Below are 27741 nucleotides of genomic sequence, written 5' to 3'. Positions count from 1 at the left end.
AGAAAAAGCATAATACATTTCATACAATATCAAGATGCCTTCAATATCAAAGAAAGACAGAGCTTCTTGAATGCTTTAGCAATAATTGCATTGAAAATCAAGTAACTGTTTTATACGATAAAAAACACATTTTCTTTCCCTTTCTTACAGTAATTGGCAATAATAATTGGCCCAAACAACAATGCGGGAATTGGTGCAAGTACTGATGACTTGAATATCAAAAGTTTCCAAATTATCTTCTCAAAGTGCTTTAATAAATCTTTTCAAAGTGCTTTAATACATAATTCAAAGACACAAAAGAGAAGCCATTTATTCTGAATATCACTGACATGACCACAACTGCACACAGACACTTCAAAGAACTTCAAAAACTTAAATAACAAATCCCCTCATTTACATGTGGTCAATTCAGGCTTTTCACAAAGTAAATGTAATACTCAATTGTACTTTATCACCTAGTCTGTACCACAAAATCATCTTAATAATTTCTTTCAATTTTTGTAATAAGCCAGCCATAAACAAAAGGAGGCCATATTGAATCTCTATGAAAATCAGCACTCATTTATGTTTCCTAGATCAGGATCATGACTGTTTACAGTCAGATCCCAGACACAATATAAAAAGAAAGAAAAAAAGAAGAAAAGTATTAAATAAAAGAAACAACTAAAAACCTTTCATGCCGTCAAACCCTGATATCACAGACAGATCTTTCCGCGTAATAACTTTTGGATCATAGAATGCCAATATCTGTCAACAACAATGAGAATGCAAAATGTCTACCCTCATGCATGCATGCACTCAGTACTCTTCAATACTCAAACTAAATATGATATTCATCTGATTTTGAGAAACAGAGTAATGAGCCCTACATTTGGTTTGTTTAAAAACGATAGAACAAAATCTTCCATTCTAATCAGAAAGAAAATAAAGTGAACAATCAAACGATAAGAAAAAAAAGACGAACAAAAGAAAAAAAAACAACATATTATTACACCTCAAGATCCAGTGATGAGTTGTTAGTGGCATACATACTTCCAATGACAGCCGAGTTCTACGCATCAGCAACTTTCCCCTTGAACATTGTGCCCTATTTGATACTTAACGACAGGCATACAAGGCCCATCTGTTTGGAAAGACATTGTATAAAACAGAGTTGCACAAACACAAGACTTGCTGAACACACACTGTTCATTAGTCTCTTCCATATTTTAAGGATATCGTTTGGACAGACCAGGGGCAAGCCACTTTGTGCCCACAAACAAGCAGTTGACAAGAATCACTTCAACTTAGAAGGTTTGTGCCACAAGGCAGCACATCCCTCCTTCCCTTTCAAATAATCACCTACTGTAAGAGTGGATATTTTCACGACTAATTTTTCACGCTTGGCCGGGTTAGAAGAGTTTCGCATGTTTTTAATTCCGCGGAATCAAGACATCACGCACAGGAACATATGGCAAGCAAAAATATTTGCATGCTTTTATTTTCGCGTTAGTTTCTGGTTGCGTGAAATGCGCGAAAATTTCCACTTTTACAGTACAAGGGCACTGAAGGCATGCTCGCTTTGTAATACGTACTTTTATCTAGAAACTAATTTCTGTGGAGTAAAAAGCTCAGCTCCTAGAGAATGCAGATGAAAGTACAAATGTACCCCTCCAAACCCTCCCTTTCCCCTCCCCCTCCCGTTCTCCATCACCCCACTGCTGCCACTGGAGTCATGCGGGTGTGTCCAGTTAGCGGGCATAGGTGGCGATGCGGTACTTGCACACCGGGCAGTGGTGGTTGGCGTTCTGCATGCTGTCCACACAGAATGGAATGAAGCAGCACAACCACAGGCTACAAAGGAAAAGATTTGAAAAAAAAAAAATGACAGATCAAATGCTTCTCTTGCTGTAAAAAGACATCACAAACTGCAACAAAACCAACATCACTGCAGTGGATTCATGTAATTCAGAAGTGTGGATACAACATTTTGGGATAATCCTCTAGATCAATGCACTATAAATAGCCTCACTAAATGTGATTAGCAGTAACATGTCATACACAAGTATACACAAATAAGAAACTCAAAGTATCTCCCAATATCATTCCATCAAGCATCATCATATCTATTTAAAATCAACAATTGACAGGATATGAACATGTATACCTGCTATCAACAATTTCAAATAATTGCTAATACTAAAAGAGTCCATACATGTGGTATAACAATCACAAAATTCACTCTATTGAACAATCATCATGCAGTTTGATGTTAAATGGAGAGAAACATGTTTGAAATATTATATTACATTACATGATATGCACTAGAAGTCTTATATATCAATACAATTTTTTCACATCTCTGTTTTTCTACACTTACCTTTCAGTTGATTGGGGAAAACAACCGTTTTGCATATTTTGTCCAAAAAACAAAGTGGAAGTTTGATCTAATTCCTCTAATGAAAGCACACAATATTTGACATTTGATGTGACATTTTTCAAAACTTCCAAGTGAATCAGTGTATGCTGAGCATTTGAACAATGTACTGCTTTATGTCAAATGAAAAACAAACAAACAGAGGTTGGTGTTGTGTGATAATTTTTAAACATTGCTGTTGGTATGAACGGGTTCTATGGATGAAAATCAGCATATCATAGTATGTATTCATGTAAAGCAAAACAATGTCATGTTAACTAATCATGATCCCTTACCAGTTATGTACAGGAATAGTGAATTATGTTGTTGATCACACACAGTACTAAGCAGTAACAGGGAATGACAACAAAATAAATGGAAGCACACACAACTATACCGTAGTGAGCCAACCATTCTGTGTAATGATAATTCAGCATGGCACAATAGCATATCAATGTGCTTTTACTGAACAATGCAGTAAATCACCAAAGTGCTACCACCACCAAAATAAAGATAAAAATAAACAAAAAATTTGAGTAGGCCTTCATACTTTTTGTCTCTTGCCGTTCTACAATACAACTTCCTCACTTGGGCGAGCTCTTATACTGTCTATCTTTGAGGGTATCCAACTTGGTAAGCTCATGGGGCAGCAGAAAAAAATGATTGGAACCTTGCCAGGAAGAGGTCAGATACATATAACACAACTTCTATGACTAGGTAATTTTACAGGTCCTGACTCTTTATATCAATTCGTTTTTGTACTCTTCTATACTTAAAGGCCTTTATAATCACTGAAACTTTGGTGCCCTGAGTTAAAATATGCATGACTGCTTGCCAAGAAATCACCTAAGAACTTCTATGTTCTAGTCAAGAACCACAATCTTTCTTTGGACTTGTGATCAACCTTGTAAAAAAGAAGCTCCTTCCTAACGGGTATTTTGCTATTGTTGACATTAATTTGCTCTTTGACTGATCTTTAGCTTTGTATTTGAGTGCCACAGTACAAAGACATCTCATGCATAGGAGGGAAAGAAGAGGCTTCCAGGATTGAGGCCATTCAGGTGCGAAGAGCTGTTTAATAAAATGCTGTCAAAACAAACAAATGGAAATTAGACCTATTGTTCATAGCGATATGGATCAATCCTGGAAAAGGCACTGTATAAATATTGGGCATTATCATCAAGTCCTATGGTAAACGGTATAAACTACTTCCTCAATTTTGCATGACATCTAGCACTGTGAGAAAGAGAGAGAGGAAAAAAAAAAAAGAAATATCTCTTTCAAATTCATAAGTTCAAGTACTTATTTTGGGTCTGAAAAAACTTTTTCTTCCTTGGCAATATGTTGATAAGAACTCAGGAATATATTTCAGACTGAGCTACAACTGTACATGCCCTGTCTATTTTGTTATGACGGAACGATTACAAGTTGTCTCATCCTGAACAAAGACAACAATATTTTCTGTTCCTTTCAGACTTCAAACGTGAAACCAGTGGCACACATACAAATTTGACACACTAGGAGAGAGCAGGGGCGGTGTTGCTAAACTGATGTCATTAATTGCCTGTTTACATGATATCCCTGCTGTTCTTGGGATTTTAGTCTCTTGGTAGGCAGTCACATACACTGTACAGACAAAAAACGGTAGTTCAAGATTTTTTTTTTTCCGTTGTTATTCTCTGTTGCACCACAAAACTTTTTGCCCCCTTCCCTTTATTCTCTGTCTCATTGCAGTAGTGATCCAACTTTTGTTGTCATTCCTCAGTACGTGACTTTGTATATTAAGTACGGTCGTTTGAAAGTTTGAAATGTCTGTTAGTTCTTTATTTTGTCATGACAGTTCTTGAGAAGATAGAGATACCCTTTAAGGCTAGACTACACTGCAGACCATTACCATTTCAAGAAAACGAAATATAAGAAATTTGTAAGAGCAAATCACTTTGTGCTCTTTTCATGCCACAAACCACATAAAGCACTGTGTAAGATATGAAATGTTGATACCAATACCAATAAAAGAATTTGTGAAACAAAGACCTACTCTTTTGGACACTGCAAAGAGACAATGGCTTTATAAAGGGAGAATATTCAAGTAATATGTTTTTCTTGTTGCCTTTTATATTTGTAATGTCAGAGGACACATCTTTACAACTTTGCAAGACATGCATGACTCCAACTTCTCCACTCTGCAAAGGCATGCAGGAGCCCTGCTTGATCACAACGAATGACATACCCAAAGAAAAACATGAGCAGGCAGATGAGCCAGGCCATGGTTCCCGGCTCGTGGGAGACCACAGTGGTGACCTGGTTCTGACAGTTGGGGCATTTGGTGTTGGTGGGCAGGTCACCAAAGTGCTGGACTACGGTGGTGACCATGGTCGTCGTCGGCTGCCCCACGATGACCGTCGCCGCGGGGTGGCCAGGGGGAGGTGGGCCGGCCGGATATCCACCCTGTTGGTATCAGAGTGAGGCGGAGCAACACAAAGGTGATGGATATGGAGTGAAATGAAATGGAACACAATGCATGACTTGGTGAGGTCGTATCTAAGAAGCCCTCAACTGCTAAACTCATCCTCATTCTATGCACAAACAGCCTGAACAATTAATTTGTTTGGAATGGAAATATGGCAAATTTTTTATAAAAATTTTTAAATTGTTTTTGCTGCTTGACTATAAGACTTGTCTTCTACTGAAAATGAATGGCTAATGACGAGATCAACCGTCATTCTTTAATCTGAACAACTGAATTAGCTTATTACAGCTTGTACTCTGCTTTCTTGTTCTTAAATTTGTGCACAGAAAAGGATGAGGACATGTGGAAATCTGCTGAAAATGACAGCTGTGGTTATGAGAAAATATAATTCGCAACAAATGTGTGAAGGCACACATGTACACATACAGACATAAACATTTGTGACCACAAAAACTGACCAACATCTCAGTGTGATACATCTTAGTGAGATGCCAATGAATACAAAGAATGTGCCACTGCAAATAAAAGCACACATAATGTCAACAATAAGCAGTATATCTATACAACATAGTGGGAAAAAGTGAACATTTCAGTGTATGTACCAGCATGTCTATTACATACATCATTCTTTTCCCCAGTAACAAATTAAAATGTTAAAGTGATAATATATAAAGGAAGTAAATTTTAATGCAAACTGCAATTCACAGCAGTTACAGTGTATGTAATCAATAACAAATAAGTAATCAAGTGGGTTGCGAATAACATTTGTACAGCATCAGTATAAAAGAAAACAAGAAAAGCACTTGGAGAGCGCAGACCTCCGCCAATTAGCTCTTTCGACGCACACATGCATGCTGAAAATTGTCCAATTTTCCAATAAACAGTGGGATTCACACGTACAAGAATTAGCGGGATACAGATCTTGAGATTTGCATCACGATCACAATCCCGCTATTTTGGTACGTGTGAATGCGGCATAAAGGCCTTGTGTTTACCTCATCTGCGTCCTGTTGCGCTGCGCCTTGAGCAGAGCATGCGCTTAGTGTGCGTATGCAAACTTCAAATACGCGCAGCTTGAACTCCGAAGCTCATTGAGCCTATCTGCCAAAAGACGAATAAAAAAAAAAACAGATCCTTTACAAATTCATAAAAATTCCTGGATTCCTACCAAAATTTAACCATCTGTTCCTTGTGCCATTATTAAATTGCTCTCTGTAAGTCTTTTTTTTTTCATCCCAATCCATTCATCCACAGCCATTCACAACGTATTGAGTTATTTTGCAAACAGACTTGTACCAAACCAAGTACCAACGACAAAAACAAAACCTCCTTGGCAGACGTAAAGAAAAAATCTTCACAAAGAAATTGAAACGAACAAGTAGCTGCAAAGTCAGTCGTAATAACAAATTAAGAGTGACTACGGCACTTTCATATTCAACCATAGTTGAGACAGTAGATGAAAACTACGAAAATAATTGTTATCTAACATGGTCTGAAGTTCAATCTGGCTAATTCATCAAAAGAGAGAATGCTTGAAAACTTTCCACAATGGCAATGCCATTTTCAAGTATTTGTGTGTACCGGTATTTGTTTTTTTGTTTTGTTTTTAATAGCAAACAATGAGAAAGAGAAAATGAAGAAAATGAAAGCACTTGTGAATAAAAACCCTGCCAAGGATGAATATGGTTGCAAATAATAGAACTGTCTTTTACTGCATAGTAGGCCTATAGTTCTGTTTGGTTGCTGTAATTAGCTTCAAGCACGTCCTGCCATATTTCGACATAAGCATTAATTGCTCTTCTAGCATCAACAACTGTGGGGGGGGGGGGGAATCTTTGACCATGCACAGACCATTACTTGGTATGAAAAACATGTTTACACATTATGTGAATGGGTACTATAAGGCATACATATCTGATACATAAAATACAAACACACACATACACTAACTAAATGACGTACTCCTGTGCTATGAAGGACTCACATAATTATGTGCACATACTTGAAGCATGTCATAAGCCCCCGTTCCACTATCACGATTTGGACCCCGATCTGTCCCGATCTAGCAGATCGGGAGAGAGCGGCAAAAGCGTACGGGGATCGGAAGCATCGTAGCAGCAGCGTGTGGAGGTCGGGGTTGGAGCGGGCAGTTTTTCAGATCGGGAAGAAATTTTGAACCGGTTCAAAATTTCTTCCCGATCTCCCCGATCAAAATTGACATATTTTTAATCGTACGGCAAGCGAGGAGAGCGTAGTGACAGCGTAAACGCAGCGGGGAGAGCGTAATGACGGCGTAAACGCAGCGGGATGAGCGTAACAAGGTCTTTCTGAGCGTAGTAACATCGGCACAAGAACGGGAAGTAATTTTAGCTGTAATTTTCGAAGAAGAAGAAGAGATGAAGAAAAAGAAGAGAAGAAAGCAGCGAAGCAGCTACCCAAAAGGCGAAGAAAGAGAGACTGCACGTGATGCTGAAAGAGGAGGAAGAGGACATAACAGAATTTTGAAGAATATGAAATCATCTACAACTGGAGGAAGACGGACTATAAAAGCAAGGACATCAAGAAAAATCCTTTGAAAAATCAGCACGTCTTTGTTTATACAATGCATTGCTGCAAAAGAACCGTGAGTTGAGGAGGCTCTTCAAGTTCAAGTTCAAGTTGATTTATTTCACTTCCAACAAACAAATAATAAAAAATACAAAGAAACGCTCATATACACAGACGTCATGAAATCAGTACTACAATGCGATGAACAGAATAACGTTGTAAAAGAGATGCAGGCAAATTATCAACAGAGATACAGATAACAGTTACGTCACTGTGGTAAATGCATACAAAATATTGCTGGAAATGGAGGGGACTGCTAAAAAGCAGAGCTTGTAGTATTAGAATGCAGTCCCCTCATAGAGAAAAATATATAATTGCAAAAAACAACAACAACAAATTTCCCTATAGCGGTAGCAAAAAAAAAAAAAAGACAGACAGAGTAATACACACATACATGCACACATACGGACTCACATTAACAAACACATGGCGGCTCTCTTGTAAGGAAAAAATTGATGAGAGGATAGAAAGATATAGTAGTGAAGAAGGTAGTAAGTCTGAGGTGGACAAGGGGGGGGGGGGGGGGAGGAGGGGAGAGGGGAGGGAAATGGTGGGTCATAACCAGGGCACTGGAGGCACAGAAGCACGGGCTCGCTGATGAAGAAAGAGTAGTGAGAATAACGAAGCAACAACAACTTTGAAAATCAAAAGTAAAAAAAGAAGAATGAATCTTCGAGGTCCACAGTATATTTCTTCGGTTCTGCATGCTAATAAGTTGACTGACTGCTGACCTACAGTCGAATCGGGGTACATCGGGGCACATCGGGCACTTTTCAGCTCTCTGAACGGGGTAACAGCGTGATAAGATCGTATAGATCGTTCAGAGTGTAGATACAGCGTGCATTGATCGGATAACATCGGCAACATCGCACTAACAGCGTAGCTACATCGTTCTAAAGCGTACCGGCAGCGGCAGAGATCGCAATGTCTAATTCCCGATCATCGTAGTAAGAGCGTAGCAAGCACTTGGTAGTCGTAACTGCAGCGTACTTAGAGCGTTCTAACATCGTACTATGTCCAGATCGGCTCAGGTTTTACCCGATCCTTCCCGACCTGAGAAAATTGTCAAATCGTAGCGAGAACGGCATAGTGGAACGGGGGCTATACATTGGCACTTGCAAATGGATGGAACAACAACAACACACTCTTTAAATCAAATTTATTTTATACTGCCACGTCACAGTGTCAGCCCAATTTTGCACAATCAACAGTTAGCAATCAGTCGCGAAGTGTGTGATCAACAAGATTGATAAAATAAGATATCATGGCAACCCACTGCATTAGTAGTACCAGGAGTGCTATGCATGAAACCCATCAAGTCTGGAGGGCAATATTAGCGGCAGAAGTTAATGATCAAAATGGCAGCGTCAAATCTCACTGCATATAAAGCAAGAGCTGAATAGGCAGAACTGGTTGAATTGCACACATTAAATCAATGTGCTAAAAACTATGGGAAAAAAGTGGATATTTTTGTGCTACTAATATTTCGCGCTTGGCCGGATAGGAAGAGTTGCACGTGCTTTTAATTACGCATTGCAAGCACACACAACTTTCAACTATTGGTTTTTTGGCAAGCAAAAATATTCGCTTGCTTTTATTTTCGTGATAGTTTCTGGCTGCACGAAATGTGCGAAACTTTCAACACCACAAAAATTTCCAATTCAGCAATAGCAGTATTTTCTAAAATGTGTGACCAATATACTAATATAAAGTTGAGTTATAGAATGAGAAAATTCTTCAACTGAAAAAACAAACAAACAAACACTTTTGAACAAAAAGGGTTTGAATGTGGGAGTCAGATTTTTCCCCCTACCCTATCTATTTCCAGTCAGATTTTCCCCCCTACCCTATCTAGTGAAATATTAATGATGAACACAAAATTTCATAATCAAAAGGTAGAGCACCAAACTCATATGCTGTTTGTTGTTGTTGTTATTATGTTTTTAATTTGATGGGTTAACCCTATGGGTAATTGTCATATTTTTTCCAGTTTAGTTTTATTAGCATTACAAATTGATACAGACAATAAAGACAAGAAGACAGTACAAGATGGAATACAAGTACACAAAGTTCGTAAATCATACAATTTTAAATTAATGTGGCAGTGTGACCAGTCAAGCAAAGACAATAATTGGTGGGAAGCAGCAAGGAAGGAGAAAGCCCTAGGCTTGTGATTAGCTGATCCACATGCTATAACATGCATACCATATATGGCAGAGAACAGGATAACATGTACTGTCTATGGTGAGACACAAGGCATGATTTAACATTTGCAGAAGAAACAAAAACCCAGTATTAGTGCTTTTAAATATTTATAAAATGTGAGTTAGGGATAGAAAACAACCACTGTAAAAATACATGTGAGTCCGTATAATTGATGCTAAGTATGGTTCATATGCACAAAATGTGAACAATTGTTATAATGAAAATGCTTCCAGACTATTAAAAGCTCTGCAGTTACGGTTTGATGGGAAAGATACTTATATTTCCTTATATTTTAGGCTTTATTGCAAAAATGTTATACGTTAGGATGTTTCATGATACAATAGACCTACATGTACACATATGTATCAAATGTGATATTTTGAACATTTTTCTAATCACTCCTCCCAAAGGTACATGTAAAAAGGACCTTTAAGGCAGACTTAGCTGGTTCTGATAGGCATGCAATCACTGAGTTTTGACACACTCTGTAACATTTCATAAAGACGAGACTAGACTTTAAATAGACATGAAGAAAGATGGGTATATCCCATAAAGTGGTGGGAGACTCTTTACTCTCGGTTTGCATTCAAGTATGAATTACTCTAGCACTGAGATACAAAGGAAACACTATGAATTCACAAAGAATTAAAAATAGCACACTGCCAAGTGGCACTTAACTGTACCTAACACTGCCCAGTGACAAAAGAGAAACACAAATGGCGGTAACCCAACTATTATGCTTTTCTCCATTACTTTAGGACATTCTGGTTAATTGATCATCTTGTTGCTTTTGTTTCCCTTTTTTTTTTGCACTCACAAAGTAATTTCCATCCAGTCACACTTGCAGACTGATCAGCATACTGTACATAATACGGTGTAAGCTGCTATTTTAGTGAGGGTTTAATTTTCACGAATTTTGCGAATCAATGTTGAACCATAAATTTAACAACGCGCGAAAATGTTGCCATGCGCTAGGGTAATAGTAGGCCTACACATACAATAGCCGCGATTCCAATTCGGGAAAACAACATCTCGCGAAAATGTCCGAGGACTCCTCATTCGCGAAAATATTTGTATGCGAAAATAACAGCTTATACAGCAAGGGGATCTGGGAGGCATGAGGGGGACAGATTAGACTTAATTCAATACTGATGTAACTCTACCAATATATCGTAGTAGTAAAGCATACAGTCACACACATAGGAGCTAGGAGGTAAGTCAAATGAGGCAGTTTGAACAGTATTAACCACCTATGTCAATAAAAAGTTTTCTGAAAAAAAAAACCATGAAATTTCAAAATGTCATATCTTCCTTATTTCTTACCTGATTTTGTCATTTTTGTATCGTTCTATAGGGAATATTTTTCTCTTTCTTTTGATATTTATCTATCTTAGGGGTGGATTGCCGCTTCAAGTGTCAGTGATATGCTGGAGATGACAGACAATCAATAGAAAGCTGCCAGCATTGGCATCTATCTTGTTTCCCTTTCCCTGTAATAATGAATGCTAAAAAAGGAGAAATATAATGAGTGCTAACATGTCAACGAAACACTGCTGCTATTACCTGGGTAATGTAAATGCAAGAATAAAACAGACTCCTTTTAAAGACTATATGATCACATCTACCAACAACTTTATGAGTGCATGACAATGGTCGTGAGGTCACTCGTTATTCCACACACACACTGCATTATGACATTCACGTTTCCTCATACTAGTATGTGCATTAAATGTATGTGCATGGATTCCTTCGTACACACCCATTAACCTCTCAGGTTGCAAATGTTACATGCCACAAGAGAATATAGGTCTCATTTTCACCAGTTATCAATTTTTTGAGCTGAAAAAAAAAAACACCCCATAAAACAAAACTCACATTTATCTGTCACGAAACAAAAATCATTAGGTGAAAATTTTTAGATTTCTGATTATGAACTGCATGTGTCTGAACAACAGAGAACATCATGACTCTGTACATTCATAATGTATGGACCTACTGTAAATTATGTGAAGTGCCAGACCTAGTGAATTACATCATTGGATTTAAAAAAAAAAAGAAAGAAAAAAAAAGAGTTTTTAACGCATGTTGTTCACACACACACACACACACACTGTGCGGGGCAAATTACTTCACAGACTTTGAATTTAAATCAGGACGGACTGATGTTTGGATCAGGAAGTGGATTATATGCAGTTGGAGATTTGTGTGTAGATTTGTGTGTGTGTCTGTGTGTCTGTGTGCGTGTGTGTGTCTACGCACACACTACAGACTATAGGGATATTGCAAAGCAATGCAAAAATCAATTTTTGAAAACCATTAACTTCGGGTGTGTGTGTGTGTGTGACATGGACAGGCCTATAATGGGCGCTCGTAAAAGTCATGGGATTTCCCAGAGGTCATGCAAACACTCCGATGCCGGATAATGAATCCACAAATACCTGGAAATAAGGTGATATCTAGACTGCTTCGTGCTTATCACACACATTCTTATACTAACAGTCATATGAGCTGGCACAGATGAAGCACAACATGGCAACAACACCATGAACAATTCGGTGATCAGATGTATCACAAAAACGTTATCATGAACATGCTATACATATGGACGTATATATATGCTAGTGAATGCAATCGGTCAAGATCTAGAGATTAAAAAAGTATGCATACTTTATACATACTTCCCCCCCCCCCCTAAAAAAAAAAAAAAAAAAAAAAAAAAAAGTTTTTCAATCATGAAGGGATCTATCAAGTAGGCCTACATGTAGGTCCAATCAACTGCCTTCCCATCAGTTCTCAATATGAAGAGTCCTCACAAACATCCCTGTTGAACTTTTCTGTTTACCAAAATAATGAAAATGATAATGTGGTAACTATAAATGGCACTGATAATAATGATAAAATGAATGACATTTAATGAGTACGAGGAGACTAGTTACTGCATTCAGACTAGCTTCATCAGTGACAGCTATCAATGAGCTATTATTCTCCAAGTGGGACGTTCAATTATCGCTCTAAGAGGATCAGCCCATACGCATCAGTTTTAACCCGTTGAGGACGAGTCGCGAGTATACTCGGGCAGGTGTCTATGGGAAATGTGCGTTGTAGCAAAATCAAACCGTCCTCAATGGGTTAATGTCTTGGTCTGGATTCCACGTTGACACAATTGTACAGTTGTACTTGTAGGTGCACACAACCTTGCCCAAGGTTGCTGCATGTGTACCAGACAGAACTTGAACCCACATTCTCTATTCTTTTCCCCTGCACCCTCTACCACAGTACTTTGATGCGTGTCAAAGAGTTTACAGTCAAAACTGCAAATAGAGGCTACCTCCCTGTCAAGAGTGGCCAACTTTCCTCAGTGGTCACTTATCTATAGCGGCCTCCTACTTAATCATGCTGCTACCATACACTTACCCCAGAATTATGCATCATACAGCAGCCACTTATAAATTATTATCCATGAATATTTCATTCTGTGTAAGGGCATCGACATTTAGCTTTGACTTTGCAGGCATATTTGACTCACTGCATATTGTAGTTATTAAAGTAATTAGGCCAAATTCTCTTACATCATAGCTTGAGATATTCTCAGTTTTATAGAAATACATTTTCCTCATGTATGTTTGGTTATTTTTTAATCAAGGAGAAGCAAAAAGTGAAAAATAAATGGATTATGGAAATGCTGGAGGATGAATGCGTCTTGAGTGGCCGAGCAAAATGATGGGGGGAGGAGGGGCGGGCACAGGATGTTGGTGGATGGTACCGGATCTGAGAGGGGCGTGGCAGACACCTACCCAACGATACACATGAGCAGGCAGAACATCCAGGCCATGGTGCCGGGATCGTGGCTAACTTGAGTGGTCACCTGGTTGCCACAGTTGGGACACACGGTGTTGGCCGGCATGTCGCCATAGGTCTGCACCACAGCGGTCACCATGGTAGTGGGTGGGGAGGTGACCAATAGGGGGTCCGTCTGTGGGGTAAGGTCAAAGTTGCAACGGTCTTGTGGACAAAGGCTGGGGGTGCTTCCCTTCCTTTGTAATCACATTAAAAAAAAAAAACATCTTGCACTGGAGGTGAAGCAGGTTTGAAGCCATATGCCATAAACCCTTTTCACACTTAGCAAATTTTACCTAAGGAACTCCTGATCGAGTGAAGCTGTAGTATGAAAGGCACTGCAGGTAAAATCCTAAGTAAAATGCAAGGTCACTTTTAAGAAATCCTAGTAAACCCTCGAACCTTTCCCGGTTACCTCCTGGATAACCCAGGGAACCCTCAGATGATGCTGTAGTGTAAAAAGCATTGAGGGTACACTCCCAGGTAGAAATAAATAACTAACTAAATAAATAAAAGAGGTCAGCATAATAACAATGTCTTGTGGGCCATTTCACACTTGTGCCATACAATGTGCCTCCACTGAAGAAGAGCAAACATGAGAACTTAATCTGGAAGTTCAATTGCTTTTGTGAAAGTTTTTTTGTGTGTTTGTGTGTGTTTGTGGGAGGGTTCACTGATGATTAAAAAGTGAACCTCCCAACTAACTACTAATGTGAAAGGGGTGTAGGCCCAATCTCCCCATCCCCATCCTCACCCCCACAAAAAAAGTAAGCAAACAAAAGACAGCTTGTCTTAAAACAAGCAATAATATAACTAGCAGATAATTATGAACAGAAGACAGAAAAGTACACAAATGCCCAATTAATCACGAGAGTACACACTGCCACATATGCTGGCATTTTACAATCAAAACCCTTACTTATTAACCTAAATGATGATTTTTTTTTTTTATGTGGGTGTGAGTGAGCATATTTAGCTGCCCATGTACTACAATCACACAAATTTCTCTGATCACTGCCTTACTATTGTCATCTTCTTGCCTAAAAAATGGTGCTATGGCAAAGTTGAAGGCACTTTCTCACTTTTCAGTTTTGCTTCCCTAACTTCATGAATTGTTTTTATGCAAGAACAGCCTGACAGAAAATATGTCTACAATACTATTAATCCATTAAATGGGTTGGCTATGGTAGTCCTCAATAATCCACCAGCCAGGTGTCTATGGGACATGTGTTGTAGCAAAATCAGTAGCCTCTCCTTGCAAGGAAAAAAAAAATCCTGGAGGTTCCTACAAGAATGAGTTCGACAAACCATGCTAGAAAGCAGGATGAAAGGCAAAAAGGGAAACTTTTCATCAAAGCTTCCCCAAGAGCCTTGATATTCTGGACAAGTTGTAGACAGCACTTTTGCTAGTTCTTTAACAAGCAGGCTTCTCCCCCACTCCCTCGCCTCAGCAGCCGCATTTCAGGCTGGCAGTAGGCTATAGTTTGTTAATTGATCACAGTCTTGTTGTATAATTCGCTGTCAGGGCAACAAGATCTCGTACATAATATCTCAAAAATGTCAAATGTTCAGAAGAGCCAAAAAACATGGCACCCAAAACACTGTAACAGATGGGATTGCCTTTCCTTTGATACAGTATGTCATTGTGGCTTTGGGGTACAAAGACAGCTAGGATTTGGACTGGACATCACTTACTGATTATCTGGCAATTAATCCCGAAAAAGTGATTTTCACCAAAACATGAGATACAAGGTCTTGTCACCCCAGCAATATCAGAGGGTGGCTTCAATCAAGCTCCCATTTCTTTGTTTGAATAGAACTCAAAAGATGACATACCAGGCAATGAGTAGAAAAGGGACATAGTGGAAGCAATAAGAAATGAGACAGAGAGACAGACAGACAGACAAACAGACAAACAGACAGACAGACAGACAGGCTCCAGCAATTGATGCCTTGCATCACTGCATTATAAAGCATTGGAAGAAATGTTGGCAGAGGGATTAATTACCTATTAAATCTATTAAAAGTCATATGAAATAATGGTGCCACGAGACATTTAAGGAAATACTGTATATCTGTATATTTGAAAACGACATCCCGCAGTCGCCACAAACACCCACAGAAGCAACATAAATGTATGGGATACAATATCCAGTAGTCGAAAAAACAGCAATGTTGTCATTTGTTACAATTCTGTTGAATGCTTTCTGAAAGTAATGCTGAATGATTTCTTAAAGTAAATAAAGACTATTTTTTCCTCTTCAATATAATAAAAGTTGTCCATGTTTCATTACTTGTTTGCCGTTGAAGAGTAAATTTTTTCTTTGAGAGAGAGAGAGAGAGAGAGAGAGAGAGAGCTGTCAGTTTGAATGTACTCATGTGGAAAAGTATCTGGCCTCTTGAGGCGTTTTTGTGCACCCATGCTCTGGCCTGATTTTGGTTAATATCGCTGTCAAGGCTTATAAGGAATGAAACACTTGTGAGGAATGGACAGTAGTCCTAGTAGGGTGTCCCATAATTTAAATGAATAACATGAGAGTATGACTAACTGTCAGTTGAAAACATGATCTTTCAGAGAGTAGGCACTGTGGCAAAAACAAAGCAAAACATAATAGTGACGGTTGTCAAGGAGAAGTTCGGAATGTAAACACTGCCTTATATGGCCTTTGTCTGCAGCACCAGTATCATTATAACGTGCATTCTGCTTGACAGCATTCTCCTAACATGTGGTTTAACATGTAGCTGGTTTTTTTTTGTATGTGTCACAGTACTCACACACAAGACAATGACGTCGATGCAAGTGTATACTGGATACGGATAGACCTTCACATTGCATTACAGACTCGCTCTATCTGCAATCACAATGACTTCGTGGATACCTATCATCCTGTGAAGAGGAATTCATCTACACCATACATCTAGAAGCTGCTGAAACAATGATGAATGAAATTTTCATTTCGGCATGAGATTTTTCAAGGAATCGGCATGAGATTTTTCAAGGAAACAGCATGGTTTTGATTTTGTGAACCAAAAGTTACAATTAAAAATGAGAGATGGCGGCATCGATTTCTCTTTACCTTTCACATTGCGTTTCATTGCATTGCAAACCACATTTCATTTCTGAAAGATGACATATAGTACACATTTGTAACAATGCAAAAGCTTTACCATGATTACATAAAACACCCACAAAAAAAAAAAAATGTGAAGAATGGAAAACTACATTGAGTAGACAAGGCAAAAGCAATGTCGGATGTTCTCCATTGCTAAGCAACAAGCCCGAAGGAAGCAGAAAAGTGGACGTTTCTTGAGACGTACCCAAAGAGACACATAAAGAGACAGAGGAACCAGGCCACCATGCCAGGCTCATGGGTCACTTGGGTGGTCACCTGGGACCCACAATTAGGACACTTGGTGTTGACGGGCATGTCACCATAGGCGGACACCACTGTGGTCACTGTTGTCGTAGGCTGGGCGCTGACCACCACTGTGGCCGCCTGTGTCTGGGTAGGAAGAGTTGGAAGGCATTGACACACTGCAAAATTGGACTCTTGAAGGGGAGGGGGGCATTTCATGAAGCATTTTGTCTGACAAAGTTGTCGGACAAATTCGCTCTCAGCCAATCAGATACAAGGATTTCAGTAGCTTGTAACAGTTTATCAGAAAAATATCCAACCAAATCGCTTCATGAAATGCCCCCCTGGAGTGCTGCATGCTGATTTCTATGCATGATATTTAAACCTAACATGCACGTTCACCCATTTGGGCCTTAAGTCTGGCTACACAGAGGCCTGTTGAATGTCAAGTGGCTTTATCAGACTTGAACCACAGACTACTGTATACGCTATAATTTTCGCGTACATAAATATTCACGAATTGCCGCTGTCACACATTTTCGCGAGTGGTTAAATTCGCGATTGGGGGACCAGAGAAAATATGAAGTGGCAAAGAAAGTGTGAATTTTCAACTTACTAGCAAATAAGAGTGATACTAGTAATACACTGCATGAAAAAAACTTACCAAACTCTGCAAACTAGTAAGTTAGAATTCAACATTTTTGAAGTGGTTAATTCCATCGCGCTAGATTTCTGACGAGTGGTCCCCTTGCGATAATGGATTGGCTCTCTACAGTATTCGTAAGTATAGACGTGGACGTGCTGTATGTACGTAAACAAGCTTAGCCAGTATGGTCTGTTCAGTAAGCCGCGACATGGTATACTAGTACTGAAATGTTTGTATCATCAAGGCAAGGGATTCATTTTGGAAGGTAATATTTTCGCGTGTTGTTAATTTCGCGAATAGCTCCCGACTCGCGAAATTCGCGAAAATAAAACCCCCGCGAAATATATAGCGTATACAGTATCCCTACTGTGTACCAAGGATATAGATGCCAAGTTCAAAAACATTTTATGAGTGAGATTTTCATGACTCAGCATCTCGGCCTGCGCGCAAGTGCGTGAGCGAGGGAGCGAAGCGACTGAGATAGGGGAGAGTGTGGGAGGGGAGTGTCCGCCCTTCCAAGGTAGGGAGCTTTTTCAATTTAACGGTGCAAGCTGGTACATACTTAGTGACTATTTTTTACTTATTTTGAAAATGTCAAATGTTTAATGAATTGGTTAAATAAACTTGAACTTGAACTTGAACTTGACAAAAGGGAAATATGTCTTCAATTGCAACTCTCACTTTAATCCTTTAAGCTATACTCCCGATGCGTGAGAAAAATGGGTGCCATGCGTGAGATCGTGAGACAGACCTTAAATGCTTGAGTCTCTCTCACAATGCGTGAGATTTGATAGCTCTGCAAGAAGTGAATTTCCTTTCTTTCTTTCGTCAGATGTAATGAAACAAAATGCATCGAAATGAAACTTTGAGTAAAATTACAAGATGATAAGCTTGGCATCTTAGAACTTCAAAAGTATTCAAATCAGAGGGGGACCGATACATTAGAATACCATGTCTGTATAATGACTTTAAAAGGGCAACCCCATGTCGACATTGTAAAAAAGGGCCTTCCCTGTTGTATGAATATGATTTCTCTTGCTACAAACTTCCCATTCTTGTACTCATTAACCTGTTACTAAATTGCATACAAGTGCAGAATTGCAAAGTACAGTATAATATTGAAGAGTGGGTGTCCTTCTTTTTTCAATTAGGTAACTTTCATTTGCATTCTACAATTTTTTGGTGTACAAATAATGGGAAAGAGAAATGTCAAACATCAAAAAGTTGGTTGTTGAATGTGTGGATTGGGGAGTGCTGGCAATAAAAACTTTAATAACTCACAGATACCAACTCTCTATGGATCACAAATTAAAATTTTATGCATATGTCTGTCTGACAATGGATCTTCTTGACAACCTGAAAGGTTGCCAAAGGTTTGCCTGACATAGCAACAACTGATAAATGCTAACTGATTCAAAGTAAATTGAAAAGTGTCTTTGAGGTACAGGTTAACAGAATCTATAGCTCTTGCTGCATCAGGACGGAAGAAACATTTCATAAACTTGAATATGTTTGATAAACCAGTCTATTGTAACCACATGAGGGAACTTTCTCACATGAATAGTATCTGTCACTAGAAAGGGAGAGCAGTATTACCACACTCGTGTGACTTTTCAGTGTTCATACCATGCTTCTTGATCAGAACTACATGGCTCAAAGGGCAAGGTCTAATGAGCTCAGAATATCTTTATTGCATCAGGGGAGTTTCACAATGCAATCAGTGTTTTGATGCTATGGAGAATGTGTAAGCTGGTTAGCAGTCCTATGTGCAATATGAGCATAAAGCAAGAAATATTGGTAAAATCGTAACAACCCTGACCAAAACCAAAAGCAGAATATATATAAGACACTGCTAAAAAGACAATGTAAAGCCAAGAAGGGCCAATACAGAGAGGGGAATGCAAGACTACCAATTATATAGCAATAATATAGTATAACAATAATTATACAGGACATTTTAGCGCTGCATGAAAAACGCAATTCTTGTCCCCTTGATTTTCACTACAGGAGCAGATGCAATAAATATGCAATGTGCAATAAAATTTTTTAATATTTCTCCTCGAAAGGATTTGGTAATGAGCTATTCCATCAACTCCAAAATACCCAATGTATTTCCATACTTTAGAATGTACTCTAAATACCTTGTGTTACCTTCCTGGTTGACTGGAAATGTCTTTCTTTGAAAATGTATGAATTGAATTTGAATGAGGTAAACTTGTCTATATTGTGACTTACAATGCAAGTGTGACAATTCTGGTCATTTATCGTCATAACTGTCAAAGACATCTAACCAGCAACATAACTGCAAAAATTCACTGTATTAAAGTCAAGGCTAAAGAAGATCCTACATTTAACTGTCACTTTGTCAAGTTTACTGCTAAGGCTAAAGGTAACATAAATTCTTTATATCTTATCGCTAGTGTGTAAACACACAGACTTCAAAGTTGGGGCTAAGCCATAGCCACCCACCCCAATGGCAGCTAATTAAGTAGTTAATAGTCAAACAAGTCTGGGTTGGTACTGGATCTGAAATTACACTAACTTGAAATAATTCTCATATCTACACTGATAAATTATGGCATGGAACGACCTTTCTCCCCACTTGGGTCTTGAGATTCAAGCAAAGATAATAATCGGTACAAAGAGTAATGTGAATATAACACATATTGCACAAGTCCACATCTTTTGTAATGATTTTGATTAGTTCGCCCATGGTTTCACCCACAATGTTATTATCGACGCCTGTTTTATGTCAGCAGGAGGGGTTGATATCTAGTGTGCAGCTCCTATTCAGACCCATCCTTGTGACTTCACATGCCATTGTGTCTTAGCCTGCAATGGTACACGATATGCTTTAAGCACATACAGCAGTGCACTGGATGTTGTTCAATGATAATTTGTTGAATTTTCTTTATCTTTCCTTAATATCATTGACATCCTTTTCATCAAGCGGATGATGTACATGGATTAAACCAACACTTCAAAATTTCATATCTTTTGAACTGCTTGGGAATGTCTACATTTCTTCAAATGTATTAAATTCAAGTCTTCAAATGTATTAAATTCAAGTCTTCAAATGTAAAACTTCTCTGCATTCACTCAACCCACATGTACATTTGGGGGTAGTTCCTCTTTTTAAGAATGAAGCACTTGCCTATCAAATATGGTTCCGTGACATTTGCTCCTGCAACAATTGCTCCCATGAAGTACTGTAAAACATGATATACAGTATTCGCGGCATGAATTTTTCGCGAATTGGAGCCGACGGCCTTTTTTTGCAGCATGAAATTTTCGCGAACTGCCACTGGCATTCAATGCATATAGTGTAGATAAGAACTTTCGCGTGCATTTTAATTTCACGAATCTTGGCGCTCGCAAAATTCACAAAATTAAAATGCACGCGAAAATTCCTCGTTTTACAGTATCTGCACGCTATTTAAAGCCAACATAAATTCTGCCCACAAACATAACCCTAACCCTAATTCTCATCCTCACATCAAGCTAAACCTCAAACCTCATTACAACTCTAACCCAACGTCCTTAGAGAATATAGAATTAGAGCAATTGCGGCAGGAGCAAATGTTTTGTCACCATTGAATAGATACTCAATAACAAACTGCCCAGATTTTGGATTTGTTTTTATAATGTACACACAACATATTAAATGCTATAAAAAAACAAAAAACAAACATGGATCATTATGATGAGGTGTTTGAGAGGTCTGACGTACATTGTAGATCTGCATTCATGTATGTCTACACAGACTAGGTGCAAACACTAAAAAGCACGAGTAAACAGACAGAGGGCACCGTATATTAGAATAGATGTCTGACTCGCTTCAATATGTGCTTTGTATGCTGATGCACATCAATTTGCACAACAGTAAATCTGCCTGCAGCATCCAAATTGGTTGGTTTCACCATCACTAATTGAGCCAGTCCACTCTCATCAAATTAACACCGGCAATTGCACAGACCCACCAATATTTTCATGCGGTGGTGTTGCTGATAGCAATAGCAGGGTTAAGAAAAAACAACAATAACAACAAAAATCCACTTTTCGTCTGTTAACAATGTGTTCGTGACTACATGGATTATTCAGAAATAGCATTTAATTTCATACTGCAGCTTCTTTCTAGATGTTTTATAAGGCAAGTGTGAGATATTCTATCATTCTGCAAGTTGCTCTAATGCTACCACAGCAACAACTTCAGAGGATTGCAGCCAGTTGGCTGATGCCTTCTTGCTGCAATGGTAAAGTCTGCAATTACAAATTTTCATGGGGTTGCATCAGTGGTACAGAATCTTGGTGTGTGCCAGAGACTCCAACTCTCCCGTTTTCGACGGGAGATCTCCCGCCGAAAACCCGTTTTTGCAAAATCTCCCGTTCTCCCGTTCGAGATTTAATTTCTCCTGCCCTGGATCAATGTCTCTCGTTTGAGAGGATTTCTTACTTATTGCTATCGTATGTTGCAAAAATACGCCTTTAGATAGCACCAGAGAGCATCTACAACCCTAAGAACTTCGCGCTTCGCACACATAAACTTGGGTCTCCCGTTTTGCTAGGGGTTTCAGGCGGGAGAATCTCCAGATCAGAAGGTGCTTGGGGTTGGAGTCTCTGGTGTGCTAATTGGTAAGATACAGTATTTCTGTACATCCATTTTTAAGGAAAAAAACAAAACAACTTCAACAACACAAACACACACACACACCTATACAAAAACAACCAATAACAACTGAACATTGATATCCTGAAATCATGTTGCCTGTTTTTGTATTCTTTTAATTTCTTTTTAAAGATTGCTATCTTTCTTCACTGGACTGTTCAAACTATTGCAGAAAACGTTTTTGATAACAAGTTACCTTTTACACTGTACGTGGTAACAACTTCTAACACATATTTATGGTAAGATTCTACACTATGTTTGCTAAAATATTCTTCATCCTTTAGAACAACAAAATCAGCAGCATTACCATTACCATTATGCTGATTTTTTAGAAGTGGTCATGGTAGTGAAAACCACTTTTTTTTTTTCCCCAGTAGTAGTCAGTTGTAACTTAGTAATGAGAATAATAATTGGCTATTAATTGAAAGATATGTAACTCATGTCAGGGTTCTGATGACAATTATGATACTCATTATATAAGATATGAAAATAACAGTATGGTATGAGTAAATATTATAATACTGTTGAACGTTTTCTAGCATGCTGTGCAAACATGGTAATGTCAGTATTTTCTGCATGTTCACAAGATCTAACTTGTACTGATGCGTATTAGTGGGTTGTGCTACCACAAAGATATTATTTCAAGGTCATATACTAGTACATGTACGCCTAAGGTTGGGTTCCAACTAAAACAAATTTGATGCTGCATGCAGGAACGTGTAAAAACATTGCAAGGTACTCTATGCCATCAGCCACGTCAGGTTGGATTTAACACCACACTACTGTAGCATTCAGTCTAAATTTGCATGGGACTAGAGACATATAAAATAATAAATGTATAACAACATAAATCTCAAGGAAACAAAGTGTACATGCAATACGATGAACAATGACCCCTCCCCTCCCCCCCCCCAAATACTCTTTCAAGATTCTCAGCCATCTAGCACATGTTGACACAAGCACCACAGTCCATTATGGCAGGTACTATTGAACATGCTCAATATCTAAAAAAAAAATCAAGATCTACATTTTTAAAACACTGACTGTGTAAACTACATTTTTATGCATTAATCTGGCACACACACACAAACAAACACAACAAAAAGTACAATTCATATCAAAATTATATGCAAAAGTAAAACAAATGTCAACATGATCATAATGTACAGGTAGGATGAAAGTATTAAGGGCATAACAAAGATGTTATGTTAAGACCACAATGAGAAAAAAATAATAAGAATATATAGCACTCAAACACTATAACACAGCATGTCACAGTCTCCTTCCATAACATAAAAATCCTTCTCCATAAAAAAATAATAATTTAGATAAAAATAAATAAATAAAAGATACACTTTTAAACCAGATATGCAGACATGTGACATAATAGCAATATAAAAGAGTCAATTTAATACATCATACTTTCTTGAAAGTGGAAACAAACACATCTGTCAAAACATTAAGATATTCTTCTACCCAGAACTTTTTATTGCTCAATCACCTAAACTTTATAGCAGAGTATCCAAACTACACTTTACATCATCTGCACTGCTGCTACCATACGTATCATCCATCTGGCTACGAACAGGATGTGTTTACCAGGTATATATAGTAAAAAATATGCCCTGCTGTTATTAGCTCCTCGATCCTGCTCTTAACATGTGACATGAGTAGGAAGTAGGATCCATGCCACCACTGTTAAAGATAATAGGGATTACAAGAACTTGTACCAGGAGTTTCCATCACACTGCAAGCAGGTCTACTATACACTGAGGCACTATAATGTACATCACAGTGCTTCTAATACTTCTTGCAAATTTAGCGAGCTGACTGATATTTGCTATCATATACAACTGTACTACAAAGAAGTCTATCACATGGGTACTTCAGTGAAACTTACATTTGTAAGAAAAAATGCATTGTAAATTGCTACCGGAATATCGATACACGCTGTACATGTACCAGTACATGAAATGTATGTATATCCCCTTTGCATATAATGTGCATTACTGTTATAGCATTTGGTACAGTACCTGTCAGATACTGTACGAGCTGAAATTTTCCCAATGGTTTTATTTTCGCGAATTTCGCGAATCGCCTTTGAACCGCGAAAAGAACAACGCGCATATAGCAAAGTTCAGTTAGACCCTCGCAACCGCGAAATTAACAACACGCGATAATGTCCTCCATGTAGCAATTCGCGAAAATTTCAGCTCGTACAGTACATGAGTTACAAGAAAATCATAATGATAAATGTAATTAATGTAGGAGCTGCTGAGTGCATTTTAACAGTGCACTGCTAGTAAAACCACCTATGATGTTGGAGTTAATATGCTCATTAAAATGTGTGTGATGTGTACAGAGCATCAAACCACGTGACAAAATCTTACCTGCATTGGATAGGGCTATCAGCCCATTTTTTTTTTCAGACATTGAAGCAATTTGAAGCAAAAAAACAAAGATGTATCAGTAGAAATTTCATGTGATTCTAAATCATGGTAAACATGGGCAAGCTAAACATGAAACAAAATTCCTCTTGATGGTGGAAGCAGCAAATTAAAGTGTGCATGCACTAACACACACAAACACACAAGTACCAAAAACATGATCGAGAGGGGGGAAAAAAAATCTTTGTGGGTGACAGCAAATAAATGGACATTCATCATAGCATGATTGATTCAAAATAATGGCAAAACAAGATGTCCAATGTTGTCATGCTAAAACCCTATTTAAAAAGAGACTTTGAAACAAAATCATATTGGGATCAATGTCAATGATTTCATGTACATTGTACCTGACCACATCCAAGACATAATGACACTATGATGATATCTGCAGATCTACAGTATGATGCTGCACATCAAATTAGAACAAATGAGCACTAATAGAATAGATTTTCAGTTTGATAGAATTTACACAAACATATCTCTGATTAGATCTGGTTTTGACGAGAGAAAAAAACAAGTGAGATACGCATAAATGTGACCGAGATAAAGAAGAACTGCAGTCACATGGTTGGGACTCATCATCACGATGATTACTCTTGCTCGTATGTCAACAGTCGTAAACATTTTATCAGACCATTTGAAAATGGTCACAGATTTTTCATACGGCTACCTTCTTTTCTGCAAGTGAAGAATATGGTAAGATGTCCAGAATGCAAAGATTTTATATATCACTTCCAGAAATTTATGTAAAAATCATATGTTTTGAATATGAACTGTACTAGGTGTTTATTAGTTATCCCAATGACATACTTCCATTGAATCAACTAGTATCAGATGTCTTGGATTTTGACATTCCCTCTCCCTTCAGGCATAAAACTAATGCCTTGGTTATATAATTTCCGTGACATCAAACACCACTACCGGCAAATGATGTGAGGTGATATCAAGTCTCCTTCCCCTTTTACGCAATGCTTTCACCATCCACAAGTTTCTATCCTGTCTATATTGGTCTCATACCTGTAAATAATTCCCCATTGAAAATTAGGTCAGGACAACAACAGCACTTGCAATCCTGTTATAACAAATTCCCGTTTCAAGAAAGTAAAAATCCAGGCTATGTATAACATTATCCGCTCTATTTTTTTCCTTTTAATTGTTCATTTGATTCGTTATAACTAAATTTTGATATTGTGACAAAAGAAAACTGCCAGTCCAGAGGATTTTGTTATAACAATAAACCATTCACCATGAAACTTTTCAACACCCCTTTACATCCTCCCCCCCCCCCCAAAAAAAAAAAACAACTATAACCAATGGGCTACTTTTTTTTTGGGGGGGGGGGGGGTGGACAAAATCTGCTTTAATAATATACATTTTATAGATTCAGTGTGTTTCACATATCAAAGTCAAGCTGTTTCACATATCAAAGTCAAGCTGTTTCACTCCAATCCAAAACACCTATCATACTGGTTTTTGGTTTATGGTTGTTGTTTTTTTAAATGTGATTGCTCATTGATTCCTAATGACAAAGTGCTTGGAGGCCAGCACGGTGCATACTATTCACAGATGTAGGAGACCTACATTGTACATTGTTGTTGCACAATACAGAACACCACCCAATGGCTGCCTAGTCTGGTTTCAAAACTGTTGCTACCTATGATTGTAGTCTCTCAACCCTTCCACCATACAAATTGTGTACACCCTATGTCTTTTGATAAATGCATTAGTATGGGCAGAGACTATTTTGTCGCTGGGGTGACAAGACCTTGTATCTGCAATTTTGGTGAAAATTAGTTTTTTTTGCATTTATGGTCAAATAATTGGTTAAGTGATGTCCTGTCCAAATCCTAGATGTCTTACCCCAAAAATGAAGCCACCATGGAACGTTAAAGGAACGGCTGTCCCATTTGCTACAGTGCTTTGGCCGCCATGTTTTTTTGCTCTCCTGAACATTTGACATTTTGTAGATACGAGGTCTTGTCGCCCCAGCGACGATTTGTGTTTTCATGGTTGCTAGCAACTTAAAATGAATGGGGGGGGGGGGGGAGATCAAAATCAAAGGAGGAACTTGCAAAAGAGCAAAAAACTGAAGTGTATACAATGTGTATAAAAAAAATAAATAAATAAAAAATAATAATAAGTGTATACATAAAAATCATTTAAAACTACAAAGGATCTATCATGAATTAATGTGGGGTGGCTGCAAGCAGGAGCAAGGGAAGATGGAAACATTTTAAGTATCAGCTATATAAATCACAGAGAGCAAAATGTCTACTTCACAATTATATTTTTCAAAAACATTTGAAGTCCACATTCTCAGAAAATGCGAGCATAAATTCATTAATCACATTAATTCCTTTTATTCGTTATATTGCCAATGATCATTGCGATACACTGCCTGACTGTTATCATGTTGGCATCATGAGATAAATGATATAATATGGACTGTTCTTCAAAGGATTCACCATTTGCTGCCTGGAGTAAGATTGTATTGCCTTCGTCTTTTGACTCAGGCAATACAGTTCCTGCGAGGGCAGTCGATGTTGTATCCCCTAAAACTAGCCAGTCCATATCATCACTACCAACAAATTCACACATTTAGAGCCAACTTGAAAATACTGGCAATTAATGTAATTACATCTTAACTTGCATTTTACAGGGTGAAAAACAAATAAGACTAATTGATTATTGAAGTTCAAGCAAAAGTCCAGCGGAACAAAATACAAAACTTAACTTGTTCACTTCCCTTCATATGTGCAGCCATTGCACTTCTCCGCCATCCATTTCCTGCACAAAACCAATGGCAAATTGCTCGCAAAGCTGGTGCGATCTAAAGTCGTTTCCACAGGAGTAATTTTGTGATACAAATTTGCCAGGTACTCCAAGTTATCGCCCGCTATTTTACTTGCAAAATCCCGCTGACTTTCATCAGCGTGTCACATACGGTTGGCCCCTAGTAAATTGTTCGCTTATTAAAGTGAGGTAACAAAATGTAATAATTTCATTGCTAAGATGTCTAACATACATTATCAATAATCCTTATTATGACCTATTGCACTTGGATGGAATGGCCTCAATGCAAAAAAAAAATAATAATAAATAAATAAATAAA

At 38.1% G+C, this 27741-nt stretch overlaps 1 protein-coding gene across 1 annotated transcript in view; it reads right to left on the bottom strand.

The window, feature by feature from the left end:
• LOC139737810 (lipopolysaccharide-induced tumor necrosis factor-alpha factor homolog) overlaps window positions 1–27741 on the bottom strand; it is a 33373-nt gene continuing 5632 nt past the window's right edge. Inside the window, exons 4-5 of the mRNA XM_071648486.1 lie at window positions 4626–4843; window positions 1–1833 (exon numbers count right to left, since the gene is read on the bottom strand). Of these exons, the coding sequence (XP_071504587.1) occupies window positions 1731–1833; window positions 4626–4843 (321 nt within the window). The 3' untranslated portion in view covers window positions 1–1730. The remainder of the gene's footprint in view (window positions 1834–4625; window positions 4844–27741) is intronic.

The sequence above is a fragment of the Diadema antillarum genome, unplaced genomic scaffold (genome assembly GCF_040938485.1).
Source record: "Diadema antillarum isolate AM-2024a unplaced genomic scaffold, OU_Dant_1.0 seq00000706_RagTag, whole genome shotgun sequence".
In the NCBI taxonomy this organism is placed as follows: domain Eukaryota; kingdom Metazoa; phylum Echinodermata; class Echinoidea; order Diadematoida; family Diadematidae; genus Diadema; species Diadema antillarum.
The sequence above is the reverse complement of the archived record's forward strand: the minus strand, read 5'-3'. Positions and strand labels throughout refer to the sequence as shown.